Below are 16,955 nucleotides of genomic sequence, written 5' to 3'. Positions count from 1 at the left end.
CAAGTGCCATTACCATGTAATTAGTAATCAAGTAGTGAAGTGATAACAGTCCAAATAAGGATCTTCACATGTCATTGATCACTACAAAAGGATCACTATAGAAAACTGTCAAATCTATTTCATCTACTTATTGTTTTTTCAAGTTGTATCTATTAATACTCCTGAGATGATTTAATTCAGTGGGGTCTTAAAAGTAAGTTTTTGGTCTACTATGAAAATGGCACTGTGCAAGACAAAAACCAATGTTGGTTCTCAAGGAATTTATACTCTACTAGGGGAATAAAACAAACAGATTAATATACACATGATTAGAAGAGGAGGGAGATAGCACAAAGGAGAAGAGAATAATGAAAGATTTCCCAAAAGAATAGCACATGAACTAAGCCTTGAAGAAAACCAAGAATTTTAAGAAGCAGAGGGCGAGGCTTTTATAAAGCATTAAGGTCAGAGATGAACTACGAAGGTTGGGGGGTACTAAGTAGGTAAGTTTGTCTGAACAGTCCATATTTCACAATTATTGTGTAAGCACTTCACAAATATTATTTTCATTTGATCTTTACAAGAATTCTGGGAAGTAGGTGCTTTTATTATTATTATTATTTTATAATTAAGGAAACAGAAACAGCCAGTCTTTGAATGCTATCCCCAGAGACACAGAGTAAATTAGCAAGTGTCTGAAGCAGCATTTGAATTTAGGTTTTTCTCTCTCTCAGTCCACTGTGGTACCTAGGTACCTCTAGATAAATTTATGCTGATATAATATTAAGCACACCTTTGTACTTTTCCCCCAGATAATTAACTTAGGTTAATTTCACATTTTTGGTAGTGGGGGAGGGGAGAAGGCGTATTACACATATATAAACATACCCTTAAAAATCAGATTTCATACTGAACATATATCTATTTTTCTTTCCTCTGTACCACTATAGCCTTTTAGTTATATTATTCACATGACACTTGTCAGATATTCCCTTGTACTGTAGTTATTTTGGTATGTATCTTATGCCTTTCATTAAATTATAAATTCACTGAGGACAAGAGCTATCACTTATTTTTGTATCTGTCCAATAGACAATAGGATATTTTCATACTATACGAAGCTTAAAATTTTAATTTAATAAATCTCAAGATGATAATTGATTATCAATTTCAGAACTATTACCTATGTTCAATACATTATTTATAGTTATTAATGTTAGTTGAGCATTTACACACCTGAGACAGCATTTGATAGTAACACTCCATTTTGTGTTTAGATTCATGTCTGGACTGCTATTTTCTATCTGTGATATTTGGTGAGTCAATTTAGTTTTGAGGGGTTTGGTGACCTTGTTTGGAGGCTGGAATAAATCCCAGCTTTTCCAAATATGGATTGCAATCCCATATGAGGTCTCATAACTGAATGTGGGGGTCATGAAATTATAATTTATTATGAATAAATGTTTTATTTGTATATCTACACTTCATATAACTATATACTCAGGGTCATGTAAAAATTTCTTGGCAAAAAAGGGTCATGGGTAGAAAGTTTAAGAAGCCCTGGACTAGCTGACCTAAATCTGTCATCTAATTATCTTATAGATGAAGAAGTTGAGAATATGAGAAGGCAAGTGATTTATTCAATGTTCTACAGAGAATCAGTGGCTGAAATAATACTATAATCAAGATTTCCTGATTTCCAGCTCAGGTCTATCACAAGTTCATTTATTAGATTTACTTTGTTGTCCTTTTGTTTAGCCACTATCTCAATAATATAAAATATTTTATGAGAAAATTTCCTTTTAGTCTCCTTGCCATGTTCTCATCCTCTATGTTACAGGATTCCTTGATAGGTCATGATTAGAAATAAGTTTCTTGTTGGCAAAGACTGATTTGTTTGGGCTTTTTTGTTTGTATTTGTATCTTCAGAGTTTAGTACTATGACTTGTAACAGGACCTGCCAGCCCTGCGCCAGCCTTGGACACCACACAGGGCACGGCTCAGGTAATCTGAGGGTAGCCTTGGAAGGGTGAACAAGATGGCGCTGGGAGGAAGAGGATCTCACACAAAGAAGCAACATGGCAGTTCCCAGGAGAGGCATGCCCTCTAGAGGGGAGTACCCTGAATATCCTTAGGAAAGGAATGTACTACTACTGGGCTTATATCCCAAAGAGATTATAAAGAAGGGAAAGGAACCTGTATGTGCAAGAATGTTTCTGGCAGGTCTCTTTGTAGTGGCTAAAAACTGGAAACTGAATGGATGTCCATCAGTTGGAGAATGGCTGAATAAATTGTGGTATATGAATATTATGGAATATTATTGTTCTGTAAGAAATGGTCAACAGGGTGATTTCAGAAAGGTCTAGAGAGACTTACACGAACTGATGCTGAGTGAAATGAGCAGGACCAGGAGATCATTATATACTTCAACAACAATACTATATGATGACCAGTTCTGATGGACCAGGCCATCCTCAGCAACGAGATCAACCAAATCATTTCCAATGGAGCAGTAATGAACTGAACCAGCTACACCCAGAGAGAGAACTCTGGGTGATGACTAAAAACTATTACATTGAATTCCCAATCCCTATATTTATGCCCACCTGCATATTTGATTTCCTTCACAAGCTAATTGTACAATATTTCAGAGTCTGATTCTTTTTGTACAGCAAAATAACGGTTTGGTCATGTATACTTATTGTGTATCTAATTTATATTTTAATATATTTAACATCTACTGGTCATCCTGCCATCTGGGGGAGGGGGTGGAGGGTAAGAGGTGAAAAATTGGAACAAGAGGTTTGGCAATTGTTAATGCTGTAAAGTTACCCATGCATATATCCTGTAAATAAAAGGCTATTTAAAAAAAAAAAAAAAAAAAAAAGGAAAGGAACGTACACATCATATCTACGTGTTAGGATTCTTACAAGATGCTAAGTAAGTAGAATTGAGGAGACAATGTTTAAATATAGTTTAGGATTGAGTTAATCCTACAACAAATAATGGTTTCCTAGAAATATAATGATTGATGTATAATACTCAGTGTGGGGCATATAAGGAGGAGCTCTCAGGGCCAGGAAGGAGAAGCCCACTAGAAGCTCATTCGGAGGAAGCTAGAGAAAGAAGTTGGCAGAGGCAAAGGATTAGCGGCAGGAGCTCTTGGGACCAAGGAGAGAGATAGGCCTCTAAAAGCTAACTGGGCCCCAGGAAGAAAACAAGACAAGGAAAGAGACAATAAAGGATTTGGACTTTAACTCCTACCTGCATTTGGGGTGATTACACTGAACTGAAACTAAGGCTGCCTCCAGAACCCCCCCCAAGAAACCTACTCCCAGAGAACATTACATATTTTAGAGAAGAATATTACATCTACATGTAGCTTTCTGTAGAGAATCATGTATCTACTATAGGGTAGGACATGATTATGTATGAAGTAGTAACTAGATACAAGGACCAAGATGATAAAAGGACCTGCAGTCTTTGTAATAAAAGGAGTCTCACACCACCCTGGCTCTTGCTCCTCATTATTTACAATCTCTGCCATTTCAGATGGACAGGCAATGCTGGTCACATAAGGCCTGTTCCACCTCAGGAGTTAGGGCTGTGACCCTTAACAATGCCTGATACATAATAGTTGCATAATAAATGCTCTGCCTATCCAATCATTTTCAGAAATACATCGAGACTGTTTAAAATAAAGAAGCAGGTACCATATTCACTGAAGCAATATATCATTAAAAATTTAATTTCCCCATTAGGATCAGCAATTCTTTCTTCAACCACATTTTGAATATACTTAATGAAAATGAGAGTGAAAGACAAAAGCTGATATAAATAGTTCTCATTTACAAAAATCAGTGTTAAAGTTAAATTGTAATCTGATATTTTTCTTGGATTAGAAAATGGAAAAAAATGAGTCAGTATACTGATTTGAGTCATGTCTCTTAAAAACATGTTTACCACTTTTCTTCAACAAGAAGCATGTTTTCCATTTGGTATTTTTTTCCTTCAAATAATGCACATTATCTTGAAACCACAGGAAGAAATATCAGGTGATAGTATATAAGGGCATAAGCATTTATATTTAGTTTAGTTCTAAATGAAAACATAAATAAACAAAAATGGTTATTGAAAAAAGTTTGGAACAAAGACTTAAATGGTATATTTGACCAGCCACACATGTTATATATGGCAAATATTTACCTTCTGTACATTTTACCCATTAAAAAGAAGCTTAGGGAAACTAAGAAAGTACAGCTATGCATGACATTTTCTACTTAGTAACTTCTGAATATCCAAATTAGCTTACTCTATCAAAAGAATGTTTTTAGGCTGCCCTGCATCAGCTGGTATGTGTTCAAAAATTATAAACCGATTTTTAATAATCACAATCCAGCTTTCATTAATTGTCAAACACAGAAATACAACAATATCACTAGTAGCCTAATATGCCTATAAATCTTTAATGTCAGTGTCTTAAAGGGAATCATTATATAAGCTTAGGCCAAAACACTTGAAGGAGAACTCTGGAAAAATTCACACACACACACACACACACACACACACACACACACACACACCCCACTGCAAACTCAACTACAATTGATTTTTTCATTTTCTTTTTATTTAGTCTTATTTATTAATATACCCTTTTAATGTTTTCTATTCTTCTTTTGCCCTCTCTTGTTGCCTAACATCTTTACTCACATCATACTCCTAATGCCTAGAATGGGTTCTCTCACCCTAACTGACTAAATCCTGTTTCTTTTAGAGTAAAGTCAAGTGTGTTCTATTCTATTAAGCCTTCCTCAATCCTACTTGTGATTCTAAACTGATAATTTTCTATTCATATTTATCTTAATCTTTCCATTGCAGGTTATGTTCATAATATCAAAGTATTTTATATCCACATCTTATTATCTCCTATGAGATCATAAACTTGAGAAAAATTTACTTTTAATCTATCTTTGTGTATCCTGTGCTTAATATGATACTTTTAAAATGTTAGAACTTAATAAAGGTATGATGATTGTTAGTAACTCTTTAAAAATAACTATTTTAACATTATTAAAAAGTCCATTTGAACAAGATAGGGGCATGATGCATAAATCTTATCCAAATAGCTCCAGAGATATGGGATATTGGGATATCATGAAAGATAAGCAGACCCAAAGATTGGAAGTGAAAGTAATTGTAAAAAACACTAGTGACTTCTATAATGATGGAATCTTACCTGAAAACTAATCTACAATTCTGAAATCTACTCTATCCTCAGGAACACAAATTTACATCTAAAATATGAACAATAGAAGCCAGAGAGTTCAGTCCACTTTAATGTTAAAGACGAGGGAACTGAAGCACACATATTAAGTGACTTAGCCATAGAACTAATAACTAATAAAGTGTTTGAGGTAAAATTTGAACTTATGTGTTTCTGATTCTAGGTCCAAATGTTCTATCTAAGGCAGGATTTTAATCCAAGTTTTTCTGACTCCAAGTCTACTGCTTTATTCACCATACCATTCTACTTGCCCATACCAAGGGGTTATATTCAGGTAGTGGAATACTTGCTGTGTTCAGTTCCTTCTCACTAGGTAAATACTGGTCACACGTGTTGCCCTACTTTAGGACTGGGTTAGTTTAAAGTTCCTGATATATATAGATGTCGCAATAATGACTGGAGCAACTGAAATGCTTGAGAGGACATGGCAAAGCAAATTATAGCAATGAAATTCTCAGCTGTAGAGCTGAGTAATAAAAAGATGATGGGACAGTGGTTAGTCCTTTCCTGGTGGGCAGCCATGGAGGACAGAGACACACACTCATGTCCTTAATAATAATCCCAAATGGGATCTACCTAGGATATACAGTTATACTTCCAGTGAATACCATTAAGGGATGGAACAAATACAGAATTTAATTTAATTAACTATAAATTCAGGAAGGGTACTTAATTATCCCTTTGAAATTTGATATGTGAACACAAACAACTTAACAGCTCATCTGAAGAGTCTGAGCAGCCTATGGACTCCTGCCAACGCAAGAGTGATTCAATGAGAAAAGTACCACATCAAAATACCACTATCAAGCTTTATAACACATGGTATGGCTGTAGACCAAGATAACTTCTCCTAAACGTATTACTCCAAACATAGTGAAACATCATAATAAAATTTCTTAGGGAAGCCAGGGTTGAAGGCTACTTTTTCCATATGCTAATTACAACCTAAGTAAATATCAATATCCTTAGTGATTAAAGATAACAAGATAGCAGAGTAAAGTACAATACACAGAAAAAAAAATAAAAGAACATAAACAGAGTAACTTTATTACTGTATACACACATATGCACAGACATATATACACATTCATATAAATACACATGTATGTGAACAAATATTTTTGTAAAAAAAACTCAGAAGTTCGGTTATCATATATATTTCTTTTTTATATTTGCATTTACTGATAATTGCTAAATTCAAAATAAAAATAAAGTTTTTTAAAAGAAAAGGCACTCAACTCAACTAAGAATCAAGAGACTTCGGTTCTATCATTTATTCTTCCTCTAATCTATAATGTGGCTTTAGGCATTTAAATTGTACCTCTTCTTTTCTTGTTTAAAAATAAATGTTTATTGTAATTTTTTGGTTTTGCATTGTTTATATTTCCCACTGTGTTCCTGCTCTTACCTGCTCTCTCAGAGAACAAGTCCTTAATATAATAAAGAATGAAAGGAAAAGGGGGAAATTATTCTGCAAGACTAGCCAACACAATAAATAACCAACCATTATATGCAGTATTCCATGTAACTGTTCCCTACTTCTTCAAATTGGGGGGGGGGGGGGGGGGGGGGGGGGGGGGGGGGGGGGGGGGGGGGGGGGGGGGGGAGAGGGGTGATACCTCTTATTCAGGGTAATGCTTGTTTTTTTTGTTTTTGTTTTGTTTTTTTACATAACATTGAAGCATTTAGTTCTGGTTATTTTGTGATTTTGTTATTCTTTCCATTTGCTATAGTCAGTAATGACACTGTTTTAGTTGTTCTATTTACTGTTGTCTAGATTCTGAATATTTTACTTTCTATTAGTTTATATAATCCATTTTACATTTCTCTGTATTCATCATTATTCTTCATTTCTTAGTAACATTCTATTATATTTATACATTACAATTGCTTTATGTTACCATTTAATTACAAAAATCTTTTTTTCCTCTGTATTCTTTTCTAAAAATAATGCAATTTTAAAACTATACTATGTTTGTTTAAAGGTCAATGATTTTTCATTATTTATTCCATCAGGTTTCCTTGAAAGTTTTTTGTTGTTGTTCTTTGCTAAACACTCCACTTCTTTCATATCTGTTAATATTCCTTCATGAAAGAAGGTACAATAAAGCCATTGTCTTAATGGATGCCACTAATTTCCTTGTCTCCAGCACCATTAGACAAGGATATTTGCTCATAATATACCAACATACCATTCCATATAATAAAGGGTTAACCCTTATAATTCTGACTACAAGTGGTCCTTGAATAGGACACAGAAATCCTAGAATATTTTTCTAGATCCCCTCTTACAAAGAATAATTCCAACTCTTTAGTAGGTTATCTATTAACCTCAGAAAAATTCACTTATTGATGCTAACATTTTAATATTAAACTGTTCTTGTGAGTATTCCCTAAAGTGTCATGACTTTTAAATATTGGAATCCCAAATTGGCCACTTCAAACAATTAAGGCATTATCAGGTTGAAGTAGAATTCGGAGGTCAACCTCCCTTCCAATGTAGGAATTCTTTTACTCTTTTGCACTTCACTTCAGTCATGCTGACCCACAACTTCTATTTACTTTTATAGTATACTAAGGCAAGAGAAGTTAGGTCTATGAATTTAACATCATGCTCTCAATGCACTTATCATATTTAATAAAAAATATTCAGAAGATCACAAATTTAGAGCTTGAAAGGTCTGGAATGCAGAAGTTATCAGATCTGACCCATTCATTTTACAGGTATAAGAGTGAGATTCTTTCTGTATCCCAATTAACCAACTAATGAATGTCATAAAATTCTAAATGTGTAAACAAGGTATAATTTTTAAGCTGTGAGTCTTTTTGATTGGACCAAAAAAAAGAAAGTAGTGTTATTGTTTGAGAGGATTAGTCGTGGTCATTTGGCCTATGTATGAAAACGGAAGGCAGTCTACTGGTGAATCCAATCTAGTGGTGAATTCCACTGATTGAAGATTTCACAACTAAGAGTGATGATTATAGTTGGAGCTAAACCTTGAGAGAAAACTGATGGAAAGAGAAAGAGAAACTTTGTGCTTTTTCTCCCTTCTCCTCCACCTCTATCATCCCTCTTTAATTTACTTCTCAAAGGGAAGGACCAAAAGGAAACACTAAATTCAATTCAATACAAAAAGAGTCTCACTAACTAAAGAGAAGAAAAGATGTCAAAAGAAGGAAAGAAACTGAAAAGGAAAGAAAACTCAAGGAAGCCACCTCCTTAAGGATTATGACCTACTTGAACTAGAAAAGAATGCTGGCTATAACACCAAGAAAGGACCTCCCATAATCCAGAGCTGTGAGTTGACTAAAGATATAGCCACAAATGCTTTCTGTACATCAATGTTTCTACCACTGTATTCTAAGTGTAAATTCACTCTTTCTCTGGACTTTGGACTTATGAGAGAATGTACCGTAGGCTTTCAGGGAGAAATTTTGTATCAACTCTTCCATAACTGTTATTAATATTATTAAAATGCTTTTGCTAAGGCTAAATGATGGCTGATGAATCATAGGAAATACACTGATGAAGGACCATGTGTGATAGTATTGGAAACTCCAGAATCTCAGGATTACCATTGAAATCCTGAGGGAAGAAGAAATTTGCTCTCTAGGTATCTTAGTCTGTTAATGTAAATAAAAGTTGGGGAGGAGGGAAAGGAAGCTTTGAAGGGTGAGAAAACGGAGGCCCAAAGAAATGAAAAAATTTTCCAGAATCACAAAACCAGTAAGAAACTCAAGTGTAATATAATATTTAATACCATATCACTAGCTTTCCAGATTATACTATATGATCTTTTGTTTTAGTATTCCAGATTGACCCTGAATCTTTAAAAATAAACTCAAAATCCACTTCCTTCAGAAAATTTTCTGATTAGACCCAGACTATTAAATATTATCTTTATCTTACACTTTATCCCATCCAGCACTCGTAAAAACAATGAAAACAATTTGTACCAAATAGTTTACACATCACTTGTACATTTTTCAGTACTGATTTAAGTATTTTGAAGTACCCATACCAACTTCTCAAGTGGTTTAATAGGGATTTACTATGAACAACTAAAAGGAAATATAAAAGGAGGGTAAATGACTGAAAGGGGCAAGAGTAACATATTTTGTTCCATTCTTTTTAATGAGCTATTTGGACTGTTCTGCATGGATTACTTATTATCTACTTCCTACTTGCCAAATCCCTTGATGATGATAACAACACAATAGCTAACATTTATATCATACTTTTAAGTTTGAAAACCACATGTTAACTCATTTTATCCTCACAATAAAGGAAGGTAATTAACCCCATTTTACAGGTGAAGACTGAGGTTAAGTTACAGGTGAGAATGAGGTTAAATGATTTGTTCAGGGTCATACACTGTACCTGCCAACCTAGGTGCTCCTGAAAATAATTTAGTTCTCTTTCCATGGCTCTGGCTGGCCAAGGCTATCAGGTCTCAGCCTTAAGAATCTACCTAATTAGCTCTTGATTATGGAGTGCATAAGTCTTTACTTTAGTAAAATCCTTTTCTGATACCATCTGCCCTGCTTAGTCATTCATCTTACCTTGTTCCTCAAACTTTAGAAACTACTCTTCCACTAAACTCATGTCAAAAAAGGTATCTTCCTTCTGAGTCCCATGTTTAGAAAACAAGAGCTTAAGGCCAACCAAGCAATTTTCACTTAGAATACTCCTTTGTTGGGCTGAGTTACCAAAGCAAATTCTCCCAGCTAAATCTTTTTGTCCAGTAAAGCCCATCAACGGTCAGGAGCTAAATGTGAAAGGCTTAGTGCTTTATAGTTCATGAGCTATACTCTTAAAATTATGCTCAAGATCCATCTCTTCCTCTGCCACTACTCACTGATGCAGCAAAGAGAAAATAACTGAATCTAGTACTGTTCACTTTTATTGGTGACTCATTAAGTATTAGGCAATTTAGTTTCTAGAAATAGTCATGTCCTAGCATTTCATAGCCATCAGATTCTAAAACCCATTTCTAATCTATCAGAGATACAGATGCAGAATACAACTTTCAGTGAAACTTGAAAGAAAGGAAGTTCAAGAAAGAAAAGTATAGATATAATGTTTCCTTTGTTGAGGTAAACATCATATTATCTCTACTAGCCAAAGAAATCACTTACAAGGATGAATGCTTAATATGTCATACAATTTATAAATGACGAATTATGTGTAATTAACTCGAGATATAGGTTACTCAATTCTTATTTAATTACTTTAAATTCTATTTCTTTAATACATTGGAACTTTTATATTGTTAACTTTCACATTTCACAAAAACTTGTAACAATAACAACTATATATATATATATATATATATATATATTTTTTTTTTTTTTTTTTGGGGGGGAGGCAACTTCGATTATTCTTTACATAGTATACACTGAAAAATGTAAAATAGAAATATATACATACCTGGAAGTAACTGCTTCCATGAATTCATCCAAAAATGCATCATAATCATTTCCTCTCACTCTTTTCTGCCTCAGTCCAATATATAATGGATCTTTTAGCAGCTCCTATTGAGAAAGAGAGAGAGAATAATGGGTAAGCCAACAATACAGCAGGAAGAGTTTTCACTGAACATATGCGGCTCTAATACTTATCTGAAGGCAAGTTATTAACATCTCTGAATTTTAGTTTATCACAGGATTATTCTGGAAAAGTGCTTTGTAAATTTTCATCTTGAATTTTTATTCTTATATTTAAAGGCAGCTAGTGATACAGTTAAAAGATCACTGGACCTAGAGTCTAGAATGCCTAAATTCAAATTTAACTACAAAAACAAACTAGCTTATTAGTTTGGCCCAAAGCAAATGACTTAATCTTAATTTGTCTCAATTTCTTTATCTATAAAATAAGGGAAAACAGCACCTATAGTCTAAAATTGTTGTGAAGACAAAATGCAAGATTATTTCTAAAGTGCTTTGAAAACTTTTAAGTGCTATCTATATAAATGCTAACTATTATTACTATAACCCCCAAAACAATTTGAACAATACTATGTTTCAGAATTCTATTTATCTGGGTATAAAAATATAAAGTAAAAAAAAAGGAGTTTTTAATATTAAAAACATTAGTTTTAAATTTTAATGTTTTAACATAAAGAACTATTCAAGGTAACATTTGTAAAACAGCTCCTAGCACATAGTAGATGCTATATAAATGCTTTTTTTTTTTCCTTCTCTTTCTTTTCCTCCATATTATAATTTAAAGCAAATGGAAGTGATCTTCAACATTATTTGATGTTAAGGGGAGACAAGCTAAATATAAATTCAGATTTTGCAAACAAATTATTACTGAGATTGAAAAGCAAGGAAACTATAATTATACTAAGATAGAAAACAAATATTTATTAAGCACCTACTATTTGTGTGCCAAGCATTGTATTAAGTGCATTGATAATATTTCCATTTGATCTTCACAAGAATTCTGGGAGGCAGGTGCTATTATTGTTGACATAATTTTACAGTTATAGAAAGTGAAGCCAGCAGAGATTATATGAATTGCCCAGACTCACACAACTAGTGTCTGAAGCAGGATTTGAACTCATGTCTTCATGACACTAGGACAAACTAAGCTCTATCTACTACATCACCTGGGGAACTCCAGCATAATCTTCATAGCAGCATGGCATTTAAGCGGTGTCTGAATTTTTCATCTTCTTATGAATTTTTAAATACTAGCCTCATAATTCATAGCTTATCTATTTAATAGAGTAATTAGTACTATATGTATGTATACACACAGAGAGTCTTACTTATTCTTAAAACAAGCAAAATCTAAATGGTTTATTACAATTTTTCTAAGATTGAATATATCAGATAATATATAGTAGATTTAATATATGAACAATTTATATTATTTTTAGAAGCAAAACTTCCAATCAAGAAAACAATTTTTATCTTTAAAGAAAGTTAAAACTTAGATGTCATTTCAGTTTTTTACCCTTCTATGGATGGCAGTAATCCACAAAACTGTACACCCTAAAAATTTAAATCTTTAATATTAGATTGCATTCAATCTGAATTGAACTTGAATTGAACTGAATAAAAATACAAGGATTTCAGAAAGATGATAGAGAAATGTAGGCAAATCAAGAATATGCCAAAAAATAAAGCAATTTATATGTCAAGTTTAAAAAAAAAAAAAGAGTAAAAAATTTACAGAGAAAATTGCCTCTGGGAAAAGGAAAACATAATGATCAATCATGTAGAAGAATTCTTTTTGGAATCAGATGATTGCTTAGGTCCTTCTCAAGTCTAAAATTCTATAATTTTATTCTGGTTAATAGATAAAGCACATAAATGGGAATGAAAAGGTGAAACAAATAAAAAACATGAAAATTTAATCTTTTAAGGAAAAATGAGAGAATACAATGATTATGGAAAAACAGATGAAAAATAAAGGAGAGGAGAGAAAGAATATGGATAATGCCAGTGGAGCATTTCTATCTAAGGTGAAAGATATATGTGGAAGACATATGAAGAAATTGGAAAAAAAAGAAATTTAATATGTAATAATACAAACAGTAATTTTGTTCAGTGTTAGAAATGTGAATAGGGATGGATTGTCTATATGTGAAAAGAACAGTGCCGGATTAGTAAAAGTAAGATAGAGTGTGTTCTTTATTGATAAAACAATTGCTAAATAACAGCTTGTAAAATAAATACTATACAATAGTCTAAATAACAGAATAAAAACTAAATTTGACAATTACAACATCAAATAAAAGCAGTGTATGTCTACTATACAATATAATTGATGTAAGAATGGATTTAGAACATAAATGAAAAATATGCTGTTCAAAGGAAAAACTTTTAAGATAGCGATATCTAAAATGAGGGGCTAGAATAAAAGTTCTTATTTTTCAGCAGATTCTACAACATCTGGAATTACAGTCTTGATAATGGGTTAATTTAAATTAGAAAGTATTAAGAAATAAGGGAATTATGTTAAATATACAACTGGAAAAAAAGAATGATATTAAGTTTATACACACACACACACACACACACACACACACACACACACACACAAGCCTAAAAGCTATGTTTTAAAAGCAATATTAACTGAATTGTACAAAGAATTAGATAACAACACAATAAGATACCTCAACAAACCTAATAAAATATGATGAATCAAAAGGAAGAATAAACAAGACCATAAAATACAACAGGATGAAAAAAGCAGTATCTGATATATATGTAGAGGACAATAAATATAAATACTGTGAACTTTAATTCATTTTCATTCTAATGCTCAAGGAATTTTATAAATTGTTATGTTCTAAAGCATAATAAACTCAAAAATATATTCAGAAAAGCAGAAATTTTTAATCTAGTAGGAAACCAATAGTTTTTATTTGGGAAGATTATCTTGGCAATTCTATTGAGGATAGATTGGAGAGGTGTTAAAAACAGCACTATGAGGGGTGGAGCCATATTTTGAAGTACCTAAAAGAAGCTTCAAATCATAAAATGACAATATGGTCCTGGTGATCCTGTTGTTTTCAAATTTAACATTATAAAAAATATTTCTTTCAAATTAATTATAAATCATGAAAAAAAAAACCCGTATATAACAGTAGAAAGGATGTATTATATCATTTTAGGCACTGCACAATTGACTATCACCAAGGTAAGCTACATAAATAACTAATTTAAAGATGACCCAATACTGAATGGACTAAATGCAAAATGGTAATGAATTTCCCATGAAAACATAATCGATTTAATAGTCATGAGCTTTTTATTGACTGAACATTGAAAAGACATAATTAGCTCAACAATATATAATTCAACCCCATTCAAAGTATAACTTCACTGAAGCCTAGAAATTTTTTTCCAGCTAAATGCATATGATTTCACAAAAGTGATACAATTCAGAAAGAAAAACCAATAAGTTCTTTTATGTTTTTGTTTGGAGTAATGAATGGTAAACCCAAATAGCAGATAAAAGAAGAAAACACTCAACAGCTGAAAAGAACTATGGCAATTTTAAGCTGTCAGTGGCAAACTATTCCATTAATTCTTTTCAAGAAAGTACTAAGAAATAAATAAGCCAATTTGAAGTGTTATTCATTTAGAGCACAAAAGGAAATGAGTTAATTTTTGAAAATCTCACCATTGTTTGTACGTCTTGAGTGACTACGATATTTACTACCAAGTGTTTTATGTTTTCAAAAACTATATCACTGAGAAGAATAAATTCTGCAACCTAACCAATAAATTGGGTGAGAGCAGTAACTGGGACTTTCTCCCAACTGACAAAAAGATATTTGAATCACAGCTGTTGTAGGGTTTCATTATACTTTGTTCTTTTGTAAACCTCATCTCCTGCATAATATACCTTTCTTTTTTCTGTATTAGATACTCCTCTGGGGAAACCAAGTGTTACTTAAAGGGGGAAAATTTCAATAAGGGGACAATGTGATGTAAATAGGTCATAAAGATATGGTCACATTAATGAAAATCCTAAATTCAAATCATTAGCTTTGATGTTCAATGCTTTTTTTCCCTCTATGCAAAATTAAGAGAGAAAAAGAAAGACTTGCTTTAGTCATTATTTTTGACCGAGCATCATCTCAATCCAGGCCATGTGCCTCTGTCCTCTTTGTTTGAAAGACTTCCCAGAAGAGGCTTTTCATAAGGCATGAATACCCTGAGATGATTCTTGGCTCTATTTATCTAGCCCTAACCCCTTTTCTGAGTTCCAGTCTCTCATCACCAATGACATCTTGGATACCTTTAATTTATTTGTATTAGAGGTATCTCAAAATCAACTTATTTAAAATAGACCTTATCTTTCTTCCCTTTCCAACTCTGCTATTCCTGCATTGTTGAAAATGGGACTTTATTTTGAAGAAAGACAAAGAAGACAGAAAGTAGAGATGAGGAGGAAAAGAATTCCATGCATAAGAACATCCAGAGAAAATGCAAAGGGAATCAAGAGATGGGCGTGTCTTTGGGGAAGAGTGTCACTGGATTCACAGAGTATCTAGAGGAGAATAAGGTAAATATCCCTGCAGATAATAGAAACCACTGGAATAGACTAATATAACTAGTACCAGCATAGGTGACAGCCAATGAAAATGCCTGGAGTTGGGAAATGGATTTTTTTTTTTTTTTTTGAGAAAAACAAGTAGGGATTTTGTGTCATTGGTTTGAAAAATATGGGGGGGGGGGTGTGTGTGTGTGTGTGTGTGACAGATTGGAAAAAGAGGAAGGAGCTAGGTTGTGATAAGCTTTGAAAATCAAACAGAGGATTTTATATTTGAATCTCTCCATCAGATTCTAAGTCCCTGGTAGGCAGTCACTATCCTTTTGCCTTGTATTCCTAGAGTGAAGCACAGTTTTTTTTTTGTTTTTGTTTTTTTACAAGCCTGTTATTATTACATACATTGTCCTCTACAGTCTGTAACAGCTCTTGGATTTTCTGCAATTTTTTAATTTAATTTTTCTTACTGCACAATTATATTCTGTTCCATCACAAGGAACTAGGAAGTATGGTGGATAAAGAATCCAGCCTGGAGTCAGGAAGACCCAAGTTCAAATCATTTCCCAACTCCAGGCATTTACATTAGCTGTCACCTATGCTGGTACTAGTTATATTAGTCCAACAAACACTCAAAAGTTGTATGACCCTAGACAAATCACTCTATTTCAGTTTTCTCATTTATAAAATAAGAGTATGAATAGCATTTACTTCCCAGGGTTGTTGTGAGAATAAAATGCGAATATTTGTAAAAAGCTTTGCATACAAGTGCTATATAAATTCTAGCTACCATAATTATTATCAGTGGATACTGTATTAATTATTGTTATTTATATACCACTATTTGTTCAGCCATTTTCTAATTGATAGACATCCAGTTTGTTTCTAGTTCTTTCCTACAACTAAGTGTTGTTATAGATACTTTTAAAAAATATATAAATCTATTTCTTTGTAAATACATTTTAGAGAATATACATTTTTATATATACAGAGAGAGAGAGAGGAGAAGAGGGGGGGGGGAGGAGAGAATATGAATGAATGAATATGTGGATCTTTTCTTTCATTCTCCAGGGTTATAAGTGATATTGCTGCATCAAAGGATATGCACAGTTTAGTGAATTTTAGTATAGTTCCAAAATACTTTCCAAATTAACTGGATAAATTCTAGCTTTCACCAGCAATCTTTTCTTACCACCCAATCAATAATTGTCATTTTCCTTTTCTATAAATTTTACCAATTGATTGGGTATGTATGAAGTAGATGTCATAATTATTTCAATTCTAATTTCTCTTACTGTAGATGATTGGAAGCATTTATACAAAGCTACTGATAATTTCAATTTCATCTTTTGAGACCAATCTGTTCAAATCTTTTGAACATTTAAATACTGAGAAAATTATTCTTTTAAAATACAAACCTTTGAATTAATTGAATACCAAATCCTTATCAGAGATATTTACTGGAGACATTTTTCCTACTTACTTCTTTTTAGCACATTATACCTCTTCCTTTTTAAAGAAGTGGTGAAAAAGAAGGAATGTGATCAACACCAGTGGTTTATAAATGAAGCAATCAGTCTGCTACTATTTCACTGCCTCTTCTTTATTCTCTGACCTCAACCAGAAATTCTTTTAAAATCTTCTTCCATTTAATCCTTCTTTTGGCATCTACCTTCCAAA

At 32.7% G+C, this 16,955-nt stretch overlaps 1 protein-coding gene across 1 annotated transcript in view; it reads right to left on the bottom strand.

The window, feature by feature from the left end:
- Positions 1 to 16,955, bottom strand: part of ME1 (malic enzyme 1) — a 238,082-nt gene that overhangs the window by 98,836 nt on the left and 122,291 nt on the right. The window contains 1 exon segment of the mRNA XM_031964580.1: positions 10,695 to 10,798. Coding sequence (XP_031820440.1) covers positions 10,695 to 10,798 — 104 coding nt within the window.

This window comes from Sarcophilus harrisii, chromosome 4, assembly GCF_902635505.1.
Source record: "Sarcophilus harrisii chromosome 4, mSarHar1.11, whole genome shotgun sequence".
Taxonomy (NCBI): Eukaryota; Metazoa; Chordata; class Mammalia; order Dasyuromorphia; family Dasyuridae; genus Sarcophilus; species Sarcophilus harrisii.
Note: the sequence above shows the minus strand (reverse complement) of the source record. Positions and strands in the feature narration are given on the sequence as shown.